Source organism: Salarias fasciatus, chromosome 15, assembly GCF_902148845.1.
Source record: "Salarias fasciatus chromosome 15, fSalaFa1.1, whole genome shotgun sequence".
NCBI lineage: Eukaryota > Metazoa > Chordata > Actinopteri > Blenniiformes > Blenniidae > Salarias > Salarias fasciatus.
This window is the reverse complement of record NC_043759.1, coordinates 14,482,674-14,498,754: the sequence shown is the minus strand read 5'-3', so window position 1 is coordinate 14,498,754 and position 16,081 is coordinate 14,482,674. Positions and strand designations below refer to the sequence as shown.

The following is a 16,081-nucleotide window of genomic DNA, read 5'->3' as shown; positions in this document are numbered from 1 at the left end:
TGCCCTTCAGGAAAAAAATAAAGCTCTAGATTTTTTTTTTTTTTTTGGTAAATTTTATTTATTTTTTTTTATTTCTCATTTATTATTTCTTGTTTTAAATGCACCCTGTACCACGTCAGGAGTAAAGATATCTAAAAGAGTGGCCTAGTTAAGGGTTTAGGGTGCAGATTTATTTCTGGAAGTGTTGATGTGTTGATAATGTTAGTGTTCATGACTTATTGCGAAGATTTTAAAAACTATAAATATGAGTACAAAGTTCATAACAAGTAGATAATAATGTTGTAAGTGATAAAATGTACCAAACTGGTGAGAATCATGCTTTCTTCTAGTTGCAAAACTCCTTGTTTGAATAATGTCTGAGCATTTGCGAGCAGGCAAAACCGCAATCAAAATGAGGAATTTCTGAGATTTATTTTGACAATACATGAAACAAACTGCTTGGCATTGGAGATACTAAACTATTCTTATTGTACTGACATTTTTCTTTGACTTTTTCCAAGAAGATGAGATCTGATATGATTTCTCAAGGACATTTTGGCAGAGTCCTGCATTTTCTTCCTTTTTAAAAAATGCTTACTCCAATCTTTATGTGGCCTTAGGGGAAACAAACATGGATACCAAGCTGCAGTCTGTATATGTCTTAGTTTAACAAAAGGAACAACAGATTTCAATATCTGTAAAAGGCAGATTGATGGTGATTCAGCTGTGAGGAATAACTTAATAAATGTCAGGTACAGAGGGATGGCAGAGATAGCCTGGTCTCATAGATAAAAACTCAGTATTTTGATGTGTGTGATAAATTTTTCCAGAAATTAGATGAAAGTGGCTTTGGCCAGATGGAGAGTGCTTTTTGTGTCTGATTAATGTACACAATATCCAGCCCTCCCTTGCTTTGTTTGGCTCGTGGTACCCTCGGACCATTTAGGTCACATTGCTTCAGTGTTAGAAGTGAAAATAATTCAGCTTATTTCTATTTGTATGTAATTTTTTGTTGTTTCTTTGTTTCAGCAGGAAAAAAAATAATAAAAGTGTCATCAAGTGTTAAAATGTAGGTTTCCTTTCAACAGGAATGCATCATGATCTTGCATCTACATGTGTGAAGTTTGCGTGCATTGTCTGCTATATTATATTTGTCTTGCGTTATTCACGCCCACTGACTCTGAGAGTTTGCCTGGAGGGCGATGGAGAGAGAATGGAAAGAGGAGGACAAGAGAGAGCTCTGAATAGAGAGACGGAAAGAGAGAGAGCGAGACCAAGAGTCGGGCAGAGGGGGAGAGGACAGACAGGGAATGAAAGGCTCTAAGGGGAATGGATGAGACTGTCTGACCAGCTGCACTGATCGTGCTCATTCACCATGTGGGCTGTGGATGCAACGCAGGCCAGACTGGTGAGCAGAATACCACAGGCCTGTCAAGTCAGCCGTGTGAGCGCTCACTCTCCGCCACACTGGAAACTCACTCAATAGGCCATTAATTTCTGATATATGTAGACACACAGAGATGGCTGTAAGAGGGTGGAGATGAGTGCCGTTGGCAGGACGATGAAGCGTGCAGAACATGCTTGTGGTCAGCTGGGATTATTGGGTGCTTGGGTTTTCCGCCGTGGCTTCCTCCTCGCCTTTACAAGACGATCGTGTTTTCAATTACAGTCTGTTTTGAAACATCTATCCACCTTTCTGTCTTAGTATGAGGTCCTGGTGGCAGCGTAGGCAGCAGGGAAGCCCAGACATCTCTTATCCCCGACAACTTCCTCCAGTTCTTCTGGGTTAACCCCAGTAGCGACCAGATCAAACCAGAGAGATAATCTCTCCAGTGAGTCCTTGGCCAAATGTACCAAGAGGCCTCTCCAGACTCCTTCCACACCACAGACAATGCTTTCACAACCACCACAGCCTGTGAATAATTGTCTGCCGAGTCCAGGGTCCCCTGAGCCAACCGGGCCCAGAAGGCCTCCTCGCTCGGCTTGACAGCGTCCCGGACAGCCGGCGTCCACCAGCGTGTCCTTCAGTTGCCACCATGACAGGCACCAATAGGCTTCTGGCCACTGCTGCGCACAGCCGCTTCCTCAATGGAGGTCTTGACCATGGTCCACTCGGACTCTATGTCCCCAACTTCCCTTCCCAGCGAACACCAACCTCCGGCCTGACTCCAGGGACGGGTCCCGGAGACCCTTGTTCGGGCAGGGCACTGCTATTGTTTGTGTTCCATCTTCTGGGTTGTGATTTAGGTGCATTTTCCTGGAAGAGGAGACTGTTGAGAGGAGAGTGGAGACTTCTCCGATTTGTGTGGTCCTACAGCGAGCATAGATCTGAAGATCACTTGATCAAGGCCACAATCAAGGAAATTTTTTGATACAGTATGCAGTGATGTTGTTCAAAGAGTAAATTTGACAAGTGGGGACTGTTTCTCATCACAAATCCTGCAAAGATGTCATTCAAAAATGTTTTATATTGATTAAACCAAACTCATAGTCAAGTCATCTCACACCATATACTCATTTCATGATTCTGACTGGCCTTGTTTTGTGGTGTTTGGTGGATTGGGTGGTGGAAGTCTGAAGAAGCGAGACATGCTGGGAATTTAACAGAGAATTTAACATTCAACAAAGAGCTCAGTAGCATTTAGAAGGATGATACACCAGCTTGCTCATACGCTACTGTGGGATCGATCCATCCTTCAACCAGCGTTTGTTAAAACCACAAGAGCTCATCCAATAAGTGTTCAGTGGGTTTGAAGTGGTGATGGCAGACCACTCTCAAATCTGGAGCTGGTGTCTGATAAACCCCACAGTGTTGAGGTGTGTTGATGTTAACAGTGTTAATAATGTTACAGTAGAGTGTAGATATATTAATATGAATTTTGAATGGAAGCTGTCAGTATAGACTCATGCACTACTTGAACAATGTCAGCTCATCTTTTCAGTGTAAATCAGAAAAAATTAAATTTTTTGTGGCAATCTCACTGCTTCAGAACATTGTGTTGCTCACCTCTGAGTTTCAGTCCGTAACCTCCTGCGGTTTCCCGCCAGCGTCCTTCATCGGAGTAGTGAGTTTGAAGAGGGCAGCTGCTGTGAATGTGGAGCATTTCAATTAGGAGGGACATGATGCTCATCTCCTCGACAGCCCTTCTTTACTAAGCCTATTTATTATGTAATCTCAGATGTTTCTGATTCATGGGGCAAGGTTGGGAATTGTCTAATGACTTGGCTAGTAATTCATTGTGAGCTCGACTTTCATGCAAGCCATTATTTTAGGAACGGATGAGATATTTCTAAATGGAATTTCCCAGGGATCGCTCATAGCTGGAAGGCTTCTAGACCAACAAGAACCTCTGCCAACACAGATGGCTGTGTTTGTGTGCTGTTTTTGTTTTGAATATTTCCACAAACTAGCGCATGAATGAAATATTGTACAGCAGCTGTCGTGGACACGGTGGATGCACTCGCGCACAGAAAATTAACTTGATCTCCCCTGGAATCTGATCTATTGCCTTCATGTGCGTGAAGTGCTAAGACAGGAAGTTCGGTGTGGGCGCCTTAAAATAGGCTTGAGCATAGCCTCCATCTTGCCTCATTAGGCGAGGTAATAAAAACCTTCATGTTCCTTTTAATGGAGGCACTGTTATTAAAAAAATGCCTTACCACAGCATGAAGGAAGCCGCTTCAATCACAGCCGATCCCCGCGGAGCAGTAACAGGTGATGCGTTTGGGTGCTGAGTAATTTGCGCTGCTCTGCACACTTTATTTCCCAGCTGATTTCTGGTTTACAGGATGTCACGTTGACTCTGTGTCATGAGCGAAAACATGATATTAAGGCAGGATGCGTGGCTGAAGAAGTGATAGATTACCAACAGACACCCGCTGTGATTCCAGGCCTCATTTACTGTAGTGGTGCAATGACTGTAGCAGAGGCTTTTTATGCAGCCAAACTATTGAAATAACTACATTTTAACAATAATGTTTGACCTAACAAGGCAGGTCTGGCTAAAAGCTTGCTCAAAGGTGAATATTTTGTCTTTTGTCTGCATCATTGTCAACTCCAGTCAGAGGAGTAAAGGACACAATTTAGCAAGAAAACTCAGCACTTGGGAAGATGATGGGCTGGACAGATGGCTCATAAACAGAACTTTCATCTGTGAATCCTTGAAGGTTGTGATAATCGACTTTTATTGACAAATCTGTAACTGTTAGAATGAATCACTCAAGCTCAAAACAAGGATCCTGAAGTCAGTGGTTGTTTTAGTTTACGCAGTAGTTTAGCTTGCTGTGGATCCTCTGCAGGAAGCTCACAAAAGACAAAATTATACAACTTACAAAGTCAGATGGGCCCTCCTCAGCTTCACTTATGATCAGAAGTGGCTTGATTAGTTTATTTTTTCAGGTTTTGTTAGTCTTGCTGTCTATATGCACTTTTCCTCCCTCCTACAGTGAATGAATCCAAACAGTTGACAGTAGCAATTATTCATTCTGAAGCTGCAGAAAGTGGCACATTTGTGATTGATCAAGTTGCACCAATCATGATGGAAGGCTAAGACGTCCTGAGTTTCTAAGTTTAGTCTTCAGCAACATGAAAGAACTAAAATAGTTTTTTTTTGTCGAGCCAAGGATTTTTTCTTCTCTTAGTAATCGGAAACCTGGATTTAACTTTGATTCAATGGCTGTAACAATGTCATAAAATGTACAATAAGTGCTTGTCTTGGCTTCATTTTTAGCAGTTCTGACAGTTCTTGAATATTACTGACAGTTTTGACGGGATTGGGAAGGTCATTTTGGAAGATTCCTTTGTTGGCTGCTGTAATGTCTCATATATAGATTCAAAGCTCTGTTTCTGTGATTTGCAATTGTTTTTCCATTAGCTGTAGATCATAAACTTGGAGTTATGGTTATGAGAATTAACAGTGTCACACATGTGTATGTTGATTTTTTTGTTTTGTTTGTTGAGTGACTGCAAATCAACTCATTGCACATATTCATTAAAAACAGATGGAAAACTGAAGGTTTGGGGTGACTTTCACATTTCATGTTGGTGACGTTTTGTTTTGTTTTTTTGTTGCAACTTGCAACAGCATCGTCCCCGATGATTATAAACCACACGCTTTATGAAGAGTCTGCCTGGCTCAGATATCTGAGTACAGGAATTACTGACACTGCAGATGAAAATGAAGATAAACACAACAAAGGCATTGCAGCAAGTCAGTTATATCTTCATGGATGAAATTCATAGGGAGATGAAGTGAGAAGAAGGAGACATGGGAACACAAGTAAATTCAAGCATAAAGAAAACTTAGAAAATGCTCAAAATGTGTGATTTGTTTTTCCTGTGAATCCTCTTCTCCTGTTGCTGATGGGAGCAAATCCCCATGAAACTCCTACCTGCTGTCCTGACCTGACCTGACCTGACCTCTCCTGTCCTGTCTCCTGTCTCCTGTCTCCTGTCTCCTGTCTCCTGTCTCCTGTCCGGCCCATCATGCCCTTGGCTGCCTTGGCCCATCCGAGACAGTCACACAGAGACCTGTCATTGCAGATAGAGCCCTGAAAGAGTGAGGGCGCTGTCTGCTCCGCCCAGCGGTCTCTGTGTGCCTCTGTCCCCCTGCTCGGCCCGGCTTTGGCTCTGTTAAACCTCTTCTCTTTTCCCCTCCTCTCTCTCGCGGCACCAGGCGCGGCTCCCCTCCTGTTCATCCACCCTAAGCATTGCTGAGGTACTCCTGCATGCGTTCTAATGCATCGTTACGGCCGTCTTCATGGCATCGGTTTATACTCCCCCCTCCCTTCCCGACAGCGCCCCGATTTCCTGCCTGGCATGAGTGCTTCCTGCCGACACCTCCTGTCCTTTCACACGTGTGTGTGTGTGTGTGTGTGTGTGTGTGTGCGTGTGTGTATTGTCCTGCCTGCTGCACTCCTGTCAACCCACAGGTCTCTCTGTTCTTTTTACCCTGTTTTTTTTTTTTTTTTAATATAATTTTTTCCTCTGTGGATGTGACTCGTTGCCCTCATTCTGGTTCTGTTTCTAACTCTTGCCTTGTTTCCATTCTCACACACCGCACCAGAATACACAGCCCTTCATCACTCGGCTTATTCCTCAACTGCGTTTCAACCTCATAGCCGAAGTTGAAAGATGCTTGAATTATGTATTTGAATGAAAGTGATATTGCCTGCACAAACAAAGTGCGTTTCTCTCCCTTTGTGTACGCACCTCAGTTCCTTTTAAAAGGGCCTCACTGACACACGGACATCAGTTTAAAAAAAGCACTAAAGAACGACGATGAAAGCACTTTGGTAACACAAAGTCTTGGACAAGCACTGTCCAATATGGTCTTCAAGCTCATTGATTATTTGTAATCTGAGGAATGAAACCACAGACTTAAATTGTGAGATCCTAATGATATAGCCTCAAAAAGGATGCAGGAGTCGGCTGACATAGCAAGAAATAGTACAACAGAAAGGTTAAGCATCCAGTATGCTTAACCAATGTGCATCCAATATCACGATGTGCTCTTGATTTAAGTTTTAAATCAAAACATTTTGCTGTTTTTCTGATGGATAGTGTTGGGTTTTTTCAACAATTTTAATTAGTATATTTCTAATATTTCTTTAATGGAATTCTGATAAAGATTATTGTTGATAATATAAGTGATTTTATGAATCTACATTAAAACATGAAGATTTTTTAATAGAATTGATTAAAACATTTTTCTGGTCTTTTAGCCATAGAAATCAAACTAAAACTGTGGTCAATGTAAATACAATGTAAACAGCTGCTTTAATTCTACTCTACTTATTCTATGCACACTAGCAGGAGCTACATTTCGGTATCAGACACTCGTCTTGTCTGGATCACTGTTATATCTGTTCCCATGTTCTCAACCAGTCACGTGAAATTAGAGCACGGACGACGTGAGGTTATTCCCACTGTCAAGCCCTCATTACCGATCAAATCTAATGTCAAACACACACACACACACACACACTTTAAATGAGCGATAGCTGTAGCGGTGCTCTTCTGGAACTGTTGTGAAATCCATCAAACTGGTTTTGCTCCTCTCATCCATCTTCAGTTCTGTTGTGTCGTTGGTGGTTTCAGTGGTGACTTCAGTGACTTCTTTTCGACACTGTTTTATTTTTGAAACATTACTTTGATCTGATCGCAGAATGTGTGCCAATTTCAGAGTGGCTCAGGTCTGCCGTGCGTGTGTTTGTGTGCGTGTATGCGTGCGATTACCTTGTGTGCAACTGTGATTTTAAAGCCACTAACTGATATGTTGTGTTGGTCAGAGTGTGTGTGCATACCTCTTGCCCTGTGCGTGTGTTTGTGCGTGTGTGTGTGTGTGTGCGTGCGTGTGTTATGAAGGTGAGTGACTATCCTGTGGCTTCCCCCAGGCCTCACGAAGAGAATTCAGGGCTCACCTGGATGAGGTCATCACGCTCAAGTCAAGGTACTCTACCTTGGACCAGGTAAACTCGCCAACTCTCTAGTCACTTCTTACCTTCCGGCATGCGGACCACTGGCATCCCACATCGCACCCGACCACGCCAGAGACACACACCATCACACATGTGCACAAGCAGGGAGGTAGCTGCAGGGAGAGAGGCATCATGAGGGTGTATTTGATACGAATACAGTTTAGTTTGTAAGACATAACGTCACAGAGTGATGAGAGTATAGCCTTCGTAAGTTCAGAGACTCAAAGTTTACACCTGGTATTAATATGATATTCTATGTTGACATAATATCTGGATTTCAATTGTAAAGCGTCTTTGATTCTCCAGAAAAGCACTATATAAAACGATTGCATTATTATTATTATTAAAACATCTGGCTATATATTTGTGAGAGGCATATACTGCTTTTATTGTGTTTATGTCGTAAACAGTTTGATTTTATTCTTTGGAAATAACTTTCCAAACTTGTTATTTCATTTTTCTTGCAGTACTCACAAATAAAAGTACACTGAGGAAACACCATCTTTTTTCAACATTCATTAGTTGAAGCTTCCCCAAGCTAATTTCCATCGAGATCTGTCCTCAATCTGGTTAAAATCCACAAAACTTGGATGATTGTCAATTAAAAAATTAATCCAGAGTTTAGTTCTGTATTAGAATAATGGATAAGTTTGTTCCGGTGTTGCCAACTCATCACTCAACAAAGAAGCTGCCCAAAAAGTCTCTAAAAAAGCCAAAAAAAATTGAGTTAAAAAGACCCTGATTATTTTTATAACTGATGTCAGTAAACCATGGCATGATCAGCCAGTGTTGGCTTGGTGTGTGATTCATTTAGTGTCTAAATGTAATAGGTTGGACTTCTCTGACTGGGATGAACGGATGATTTGTCTGTGGTAGTTGAGAGGAGTCTACAACAGTCTGAAAATCGGCTATGCTTTAAAAAAAAGAAAAAGAAAAAAAAGAAAAAAGCAACTTGAATCATTTAAAAGCTCTCTACGTCACTACGTTGGCAACACTGTTTGGTCTGTTAAACAGATGTCATGTTAATAGCAGGTGTAAAATTGATCTAAAGCTTGTTTCATGAGGTGTAAATCAAAATACACTTCCTAATATAAGAGGCTCCTATGGTGGAAGAGTTTATCGTTCAAAGCAATGCTCAGAAATACTGTGGTGATACAAGTGGCAATATAGTATCTAAAAAATAATATGGACATGTTTTCTATCAGCGTCAACTGAGAAGTTGTCTTCCGTATCACCACTGTCAGTGGTCAGCAGCATTCCTCCTCATTGCCTCTGTCTCAATATCTTCACCAGATTTCATCATTTTTCATTCATCTCTCATTCGGCAGGTTTGCTGTTTTTGTTTTTTTGGTTAATTTTTTTTTTTTACTGTGTCGGTGACGGGTGATGTTTTATTTCTGCAGAGGATGTGCGGCTTGTGTGTTTCTAGCTGGTAACTGGTGTGGATACGGTCGTGTGTCGAAGCAGCGGCTGGCCTGCTCAGTGAGATCGCGCCGGTGCTTTCAGGTGCTTTTGCCTCCCGTCTCCGGGGAGGAGGTCTTTTCCTCCGGACTGCATTTCACCCTGCCTTGTTTCACCGTGTTAGGACCACTCAGGAGTTTTGTCCTGTGCCTCCGTCCGGGCTCCCTCTCTCTCCCAGCGTCCCGAGGGGCAAGGCGATGGAGGCTGGTTGAAACGAGCCTCCCGGCTCTGTCACAGCCTTCCCCTCCTCACAGTGGATGTATAAATCTTCCCCTTTTTGCATAATTTGTCTGACAGCTCCTTTGTTTTGTGCTGAGCTCAGCACCGCAGCAGTTGCATCCCATCATTTCCTGGAGCGTCTCCTCTGCCGGCCGGTTATTGGCCCCATCGATTTTTTTTTTTTTTTTTCCCCCTGGCTGGCTCTCGGGCTCTGGGCCCACGCCTCCTGCTGACCTGGCCACGCTCACTATTCTGCGTCCGTGCACAGTGTGGCTTGTCCACCCGCTCCCCCGAGCTCATTGATCTTCTGGGCAGATTTCCATGACAACCTGTCGTCAGGCTGTTGCTGTGGTGACGGTCGCGCTGTAGTGTGAAGGGTGATTAGTGTTTCTGGCACTCAAGCTGGTGTTTTTTTGTGTTTTTTTTTTGGTATTCATTTTAATCTTTTCTATTGTATTTTCATCTGTATGTGGTCTTGTATTTCTTCCCTTGCCCAAAAACTGGAAGCACGCTATACTTCCTCACTGATACATGAATCATAGGGTCAAGATGGGGTTTTAGAATTATGATTACCATTGAGTTAAAGTTTGTCATCTTTAGATCCTCATCTTTGATTCTTCAGGTCAGAGCAATGGACCAAGTCAGTCAGTAGACCCCATGGATTCTTGTGTGCATCAGTTGTTTTCCTTTGCTCTGTCCAAACTGTTGAGACACTGACTGCGAGGCTCCCATATATACAGTTGTTGCAGGCTCAAGATGTTGTTTTCGGACTAAGATTACAACTGTGTTAAGGTTAAGTGAAGGATTTGGATTATAGTCTCATTTTATACAGTTTAGGTCACGATAATGTGTAGTAAAATGTGCTGTGTAAATCGGAAGGCCTTAAAAAGTGATATAAGTCTCTGTGTATGGCCGTATTAGTCTACCTTCATGGCATTCAGAGGATAGTAACCTCTACACTCGTATGGAGTTCGACGTAACTTATCTCGTCAGAAATGCAGGTTCCCACACCAATTTGCATGAATTACAGTTTTTAGATGCTGAGGTTACAGTTGGGTTAAGGTTAGTCGAGCCAGACAGGGTCGGGCTCTATTGCTTAATGGCTAATCTTAAAAAAAAAAAAAAACAGATAGGTAAATGCACAAGGCAATATATCATGTAAATAAATATAAAGTTGTGCGTGCGTGTGTGAATCATCAAATGCTCACACAGTTGAAGCAATGGTTTCCACTGACTTTATTTTCAGTTAATTTCACTTAATTTCACTTTCTCAGGAACTTCCCAAGCTGTTGTCGTTGTGCTTGTGTGTGTGTGTGTGTGTGTGTGTGTGTGTGTGTGTGTGTGTGTGTGTGTGTGTGCTGCGCTTCTGTTACCATCTTCATCTCCCACGAGCCCATCCTCTCCTCTCACATGGTCCGTCACTCTTCAGTAGCGGGGGATTGCGGACAGCGTAGCTTAGATATGAGTGTGAGAGTGTTTGACAGTCTGATTTTTTTATTTATTTTTTTTTAAATTTGCCTTTCACCCTCTAAAGACCCAAAAGCATCGCAGTCTGATTTGTACTCATTCTCCACATACTCCCTTCACGTTCTCCAAGCCCCCCCTCCATTCACGGTGTTCACTTCCATATGCAAACGGTCTCTCCCCGTGATTCTCTGACGGTACCGTCGTTTTCTACACAGCTATTTTTTTTGCCATACTGAGGTCTTGTTTTTCACCCGTGTCAGTGTTGGTGTCATCACTCCACTCGTCATCAAGGTTTTTTAGCTTTTCCAAGCTAAGAGTGACTGCATACTTCCTGCATCAAAGCTCGCTGCAGATCAGACCAATGACCCATGAGGCAGTATGTGAACTGGATTAGGAAGAGGACAACTTGTGGAATTTCTGGTTTGACTGTAGGTTTAAAGCAGTCCGATTGGTAGTTATTGGAATTGTTATGCATTTTGTTTTTTTGTATGTATGTACTTGGGAGTTTGTTCTTTCAGGGCACGTCTTGTACAAAAATGTCTTAGCTGTTGACCATTAGCTTTTACATGTGCTTTTGAATGTCTGCAAGTTTGATCTGTGTCTTGCTGTAGCTGTTTTTATCTCCCTAAATTCCCACCATTGTTTTTGTATGTTTTTTTTTTTTTTTTTTTTTCCAGTTATACCTCTTATCTCTCTGTATAATCGAGGGCTGTGCAGTCGTGGTACAGATCTCCTCTTAGCAACATCTGTTGCCATCCTGGAGATTCTGCTGGGGGAAAAAAAATGGCTGCATAAAGAAGTGCAAACGGAATAAGAAGCATCAAAACCAAGCTTACATCCAGTGACGCCTGACTAATGATAAAATTTACCTTCAGAGTATTCAGGTTTAGTGTTTTTCAGCATTTCAAAGTTTTCAGCTCTCTTCTTATTTATCCGCTCTGGATATAGTTAAGCAGGTTAGCCTGTTTGAGTATGATGTGACACTGAAGTATGAAGAGAAAAAAGTAGACAAGACCCCTCACATGCCAAGCAATGCCCGTAGTTGCTTATGTGTTGGGATTTTTCCAAAAACATTAGTTTCTTACTTGTTTGCAGGTTCCTGTCCTCGGACAGGAAGGTGAAACTGGTAGGATCTAATGCAAACGGTTAACACTTTATCGCTTTTATTTGCCCGAGAAATTTTTTATTCAGATTCTGAATATAATTCCTGAGAGTCCTGGTTTAGATTGGGAGCAAGAAGACACGTTTATTTATATTTATATCTGACCATTAGAATGAATGAGTACTGATAATTTCATATATGACACAGGGCTGCTAATGCTCACTGCTGTTTTAGCTGTCATTTCAAAGCCTATTTTATAGATTGTACTGTTCATTTTATACTCGTTCCATTATTTATAACAAGTAATTCTGGCATATTTCCTCTTATCAAATAACACCTCTTGTTTTTAAATGATGGAGCAGCACCCTTCCATTAGACAGCAGTCATCTACATGGAAATAAACATATAATATACATTGCGAAGGGTTTAATACCACCGTAGTTAAATGTAAACAAGCAGCTTGAAACCATACTTCACTCATAAACCTCTGAGATGGTTACATGTGAGTTTAACTATAGTTTATTCAAGTCAACAGGAAACAAGGTGCAGATTCATACAGTCCATGCAGGTTTTATTTAAGTATTTAAAACAGACTCAAAGATATAAAAATGGAAATGAACAGCTTTGGAAAGTAGCGTGAAACACAAAATAGGTATTGAAGCATCTCGGTTGGATTATTTTAAAAGATTCGAACACTGTCATCACTTTTGCTGAAGGACTTTTCGTTTGTCCTGATGCCACCTTAAAGCCCTGCTTCTTCTTACGCCCCTCTCTCTCTGTCGTTCTCTCTCTCTATTTCTCACACACACATACACACCCCTGCTAGGTCTGCTTGTCGTCGTGGATGCCTGTCTGTCCGTCCGTCTGTCTGTCTGTCCTCCCGTCTTGTCTGTGGTGTTGTGGTTGCTGGGACAGATGCACTGATGCCTGTGATTCGATGCTTTATCTCCACTAGCTCCAGTGTAGGTTGGAGGGGCTTAAAGATGATCGCAGGAGGACCTTCAGCTCTCGAGTAACTATCCCGCCCCCCCCCCCCCCCTCCTCCTCCTCTCTCCCCTGCCTTCCTTTACCCGTCCCTCACCCCTCCTCTGAGGAGCGCGCAAAACAAATGCCCCGCTCTGTCCTCCTCCTCTCCTCTCCTCTCCTCTCCTCCCTCCCCTCTCCTCCTCGCTTGCCCAGCTATCTCTCCAGCTCTCGCTTTCACCTTCCTTCTCGGTGTCTCTCTCTCTCTCTCTCTCTTTTCTGTTGCCACTAGTCTGTTTCTCGTTCTCCGTCTGTCTGTCCTGTCGTTCACTCTTGTCGATCTGTCTCCCTCTTTTTTCTGTCCGGTCCGTTAGGATTCTTCTTCTCTTCATCTCCTACGCACACTTTTCACTTCCTCTGTCTGTTTCTCTCTCCTCCTCCTCCTCCTCCTCCTCCATCTGCCTGTCTATCTCTGTTCCTGTCTCTCCGGTTAACATGCTCTGCTTTCAGTAGCTGTGTCTGGTGTGCTGGATGTCTGTTCAGTAGATGCCATCAGGCCGCTCTAATGGTCTTTATTGTTTTTCCGTCGTTTTCTTCCTGTTTTCCCTCCTTTCTGCTGTGTCTCGGCTCCGTAGTTTAGTGAAGTCTGTCCAGTCCGTGCTTCCTGTTTTCGTTCGTTTCTTTCGTTCTGGGCTGTGGGACCACGTCATGCTGATCCTCATCCCCCTCCACCTCCTCCGTTCAGTCTGCCTCCCTCTCTCCGCCTTCTCCTCTCCATCCCTCTCCTCCCGCCATCCCACCCATCCCCACCCACCTCCCATCATCCCACTTCCACCCTTGGCTGTTTGGTGCCCAGTGGTGTGGCAGGTTTAGGCCTCGGGGAGGGAGGGGAGGAGAGAGAAGTGGGTGGGCGGGGTGAGTGAAGAGAGACCTTCACCGTCACCGTGGGTGCTTTGGTTCTCCATACGCCACACGCTGCCCACACCCACCCGACTTCACTGCAGGCCGCAGTAGCAACAAATAAAGGAAAGACTTTCAGAGGTCAGAGAGAACAAACAGTGTTTCACAGCAGAGAAACAGAAAACTTTGCAGTCAGTCATTCCAACTGACACGTCTGATTATAAAGGCTGGTAGGTAAATCAGCAGGCAGGAATATAAATGAAGAGCAAAAAAAAATTATTTTTTTGTCCAATTTTGGTAGAAACTTTGTACAAACATTTACTCCACTTCAGCTTCAGGTAGATACATAAATGATTATATTACACCAATTCTGTGCCAAACATGAAGCCTAATAAACTGCTTTATGGAATTCTCCTTCCCTTATTGATCATTCCCCGAGGCTGAGCTTCCCAAACGCACTTTCACAATAGAACACCCAATTTTCCCATTTGGAATTATGAAAGTGCGCAGCAACTATTTTACATCAGCCATTGGGTGCTGTGCCTTTTTCATTCAACTAACCAGGAGATTTGAGCCTTGATACAGATGTTCTGGGATCAGTCCTTCCACCTGCTGTGGATTTATGTTGCACTAAATTGTGTGGATGCTTATACCGGGATTTCACTGGAAAACTGCTTCTGGAATGTTTGATTTCATGCGTTCTGCAATATGAAACAGAATGAAAAACACTGTTCTTCCAGTACAGTCAAATCTCAAACTGAAACTGGAGCCATATCCTGATTCTACGTCACATGTTTAGACGAAAGGCCTAAAAATGAGAACACAAAACTCGGGAAACAAAAATAGTATTCTTTCCATTTTCATTTTTGTACAACTGCTTATTTTTTATTTTTAACCTGCATTTTTATACTTTGATCTTAATATATTTGTGTATTTCATAAGCTTAAGTATAGAGAATTGTCCAAAACAAAAAGAAAAAAAGGAGTTGGAGCCAATCCAACTTCAAGCGGAGAAGCAGCAGTTCACTGGCAGCGCTGCTCCCATCACAGTGGGTTATTGTGCAAAAACCTAAAATAAAAGTTGATCATCTTCATTGTCCTTTTGTTAGAATGTTGCATGGGATTTATCCACAGCAGGTGTTAGACAGATCTAAGAATCATTTTTAACTCGTATTAACAGTAATGCAGTGGCAATTTTCCAAGAGAATTGTTTTCATATTTTTACCTTTCTTTTGTTCTAATCATCATCCCAATGTGCTTCGAATTTGGAAACCAGAAAATACAGCTACATATTATATGCTTTGCGCTGGATGCTTTAGATTGAATTCACTTATTAACTTTCTCAGTTTACATTTTTGATGCAAGTGCCGTCAGCACTCGTCTGCAAGTCTCACTTTTGTTGTTATTTTTGGGAAACTCAGCCCACCTTTAACCCACTCTGCTCTCCTCCCCGCCTCGCCTTACTCTCCGAGCAGCAGCCACTCAGCGATCAGGGATTAAATTTCCAGAGAAATCTCACCATCCCGCGCCATATCTGAACAGCCACGATCGATATTCAGCACCACATCTCCCACTACATTTGATGTTACACCGTAGCACAGTCGATACGTCTGTTACGACCTTGTGGTTTAATATTGTCACTCTGTATATTGTTGCCTTTGTCCGTATATATCCTCTGTAGCGCTTCAATCCAATGATATTGTGACATATCAGTGTATTGATCAGTGTGACTTTTACCTGTGGTGATGTAGTGCTCAGTAAGTTATCAAAATGGTAATGCCGGAGATGTAGCCATCTCCCAACAGCGGGACAAAGTGCACAGTGTAGTGTGACAGAGCTCTTGCCTATGCTTCTAACTGTGAATTTTCATCTTGAGTGCGTTTATGAAAGCAGCTTGGTGTATCTCAAATTACCACTACCTCTGCCCCTTCTCTTTCTTTCCTTTTGCCCCTTGTCTCTCTCTCTCGCTCTCTCTCTCTCTCTCTCCCGATCTTTCTCTCGTCTCCAGGTGCAGTCACGATGCAGCAGCAAAGAAAATATCCTAAGATCAAGTGAGTGCTAACTTTCTCATTCAAAAGGACCGTCTCGTTCCTTGATGCCATACGCGTCTGCGCGCTTCCCAACCACATAAATAGACGCTAAATGTGCATGTGATGCGACTGTGCGTGGGCGGGTGTGTGTGCCGAGTGCTTTATGTTTGCATGTTTCAGTGTGTGTGTGTGATGTTTTGCCAGAGGTTGTTAAGCCTCATGTTAAGCATCGGAATATGCTGCGGATGCGTAAGTGTATGTTTAAAGGAGAGAAATTGGGTCAAGGGAAATCAAAGCGCAGCGCCTATTCTCCGCTGTGAGGCGGGGGGAGACGGAGCAGATTACACATTAGTTACACCTAGCTTTGTTCTTTTTTACCTTTAGAGTTATTAGAGAGGTATTATTAGACCAACATCACTGCTATCGAGCACTTCTGTCATCCAGCTGTGCTCCACCACATCTGCAAACAGAGATTGTTTGTT

At 42.8% G+C, this 16,081-nt stretch overlaps 1 protein-coding gene across 12 annotated transcripts in view; it reads left to right on the top strand.

Moving 5' to 3' along the window:
- gphnb (gephyrin b) overlaps positions 1 to 16,081 on the top strand; it is a 94,122-nt gene that overhangs the window by 65,615 nt on the left and 12,426 nt on the right. For 5 of the 12 annotated variants that reach the window (XM_030110635.1, XM_030110634.1, XM_030110633.1 and 2 more), the window contains 4 exons: positions 5,655 to 5,696; positions 7,375 to 7,449; positions 12,663 to 12,719; positions 15,578 to 15,620. In XM_030110635.1, the coding sequence (XP_029966495.1) occupies positions 5,655 to 5,696; positions 7,375 to 7,449; positions 12,663 to 12,719; positions 15,578 to 15,620 (217 nt within the window). The remainder of the gene's footprint in view (positions 1 to 5,654; positions 5,697 to 7,374; positions 7,450 to 12,662; positions 12,720 to 15,577; positions 15,621 to 16,081) is intronic. The other 7 variants (XM_030110643.1, XM_030110642.1, XM_030110640.1 and 4 more) reach the window with 5 other exon arrangements.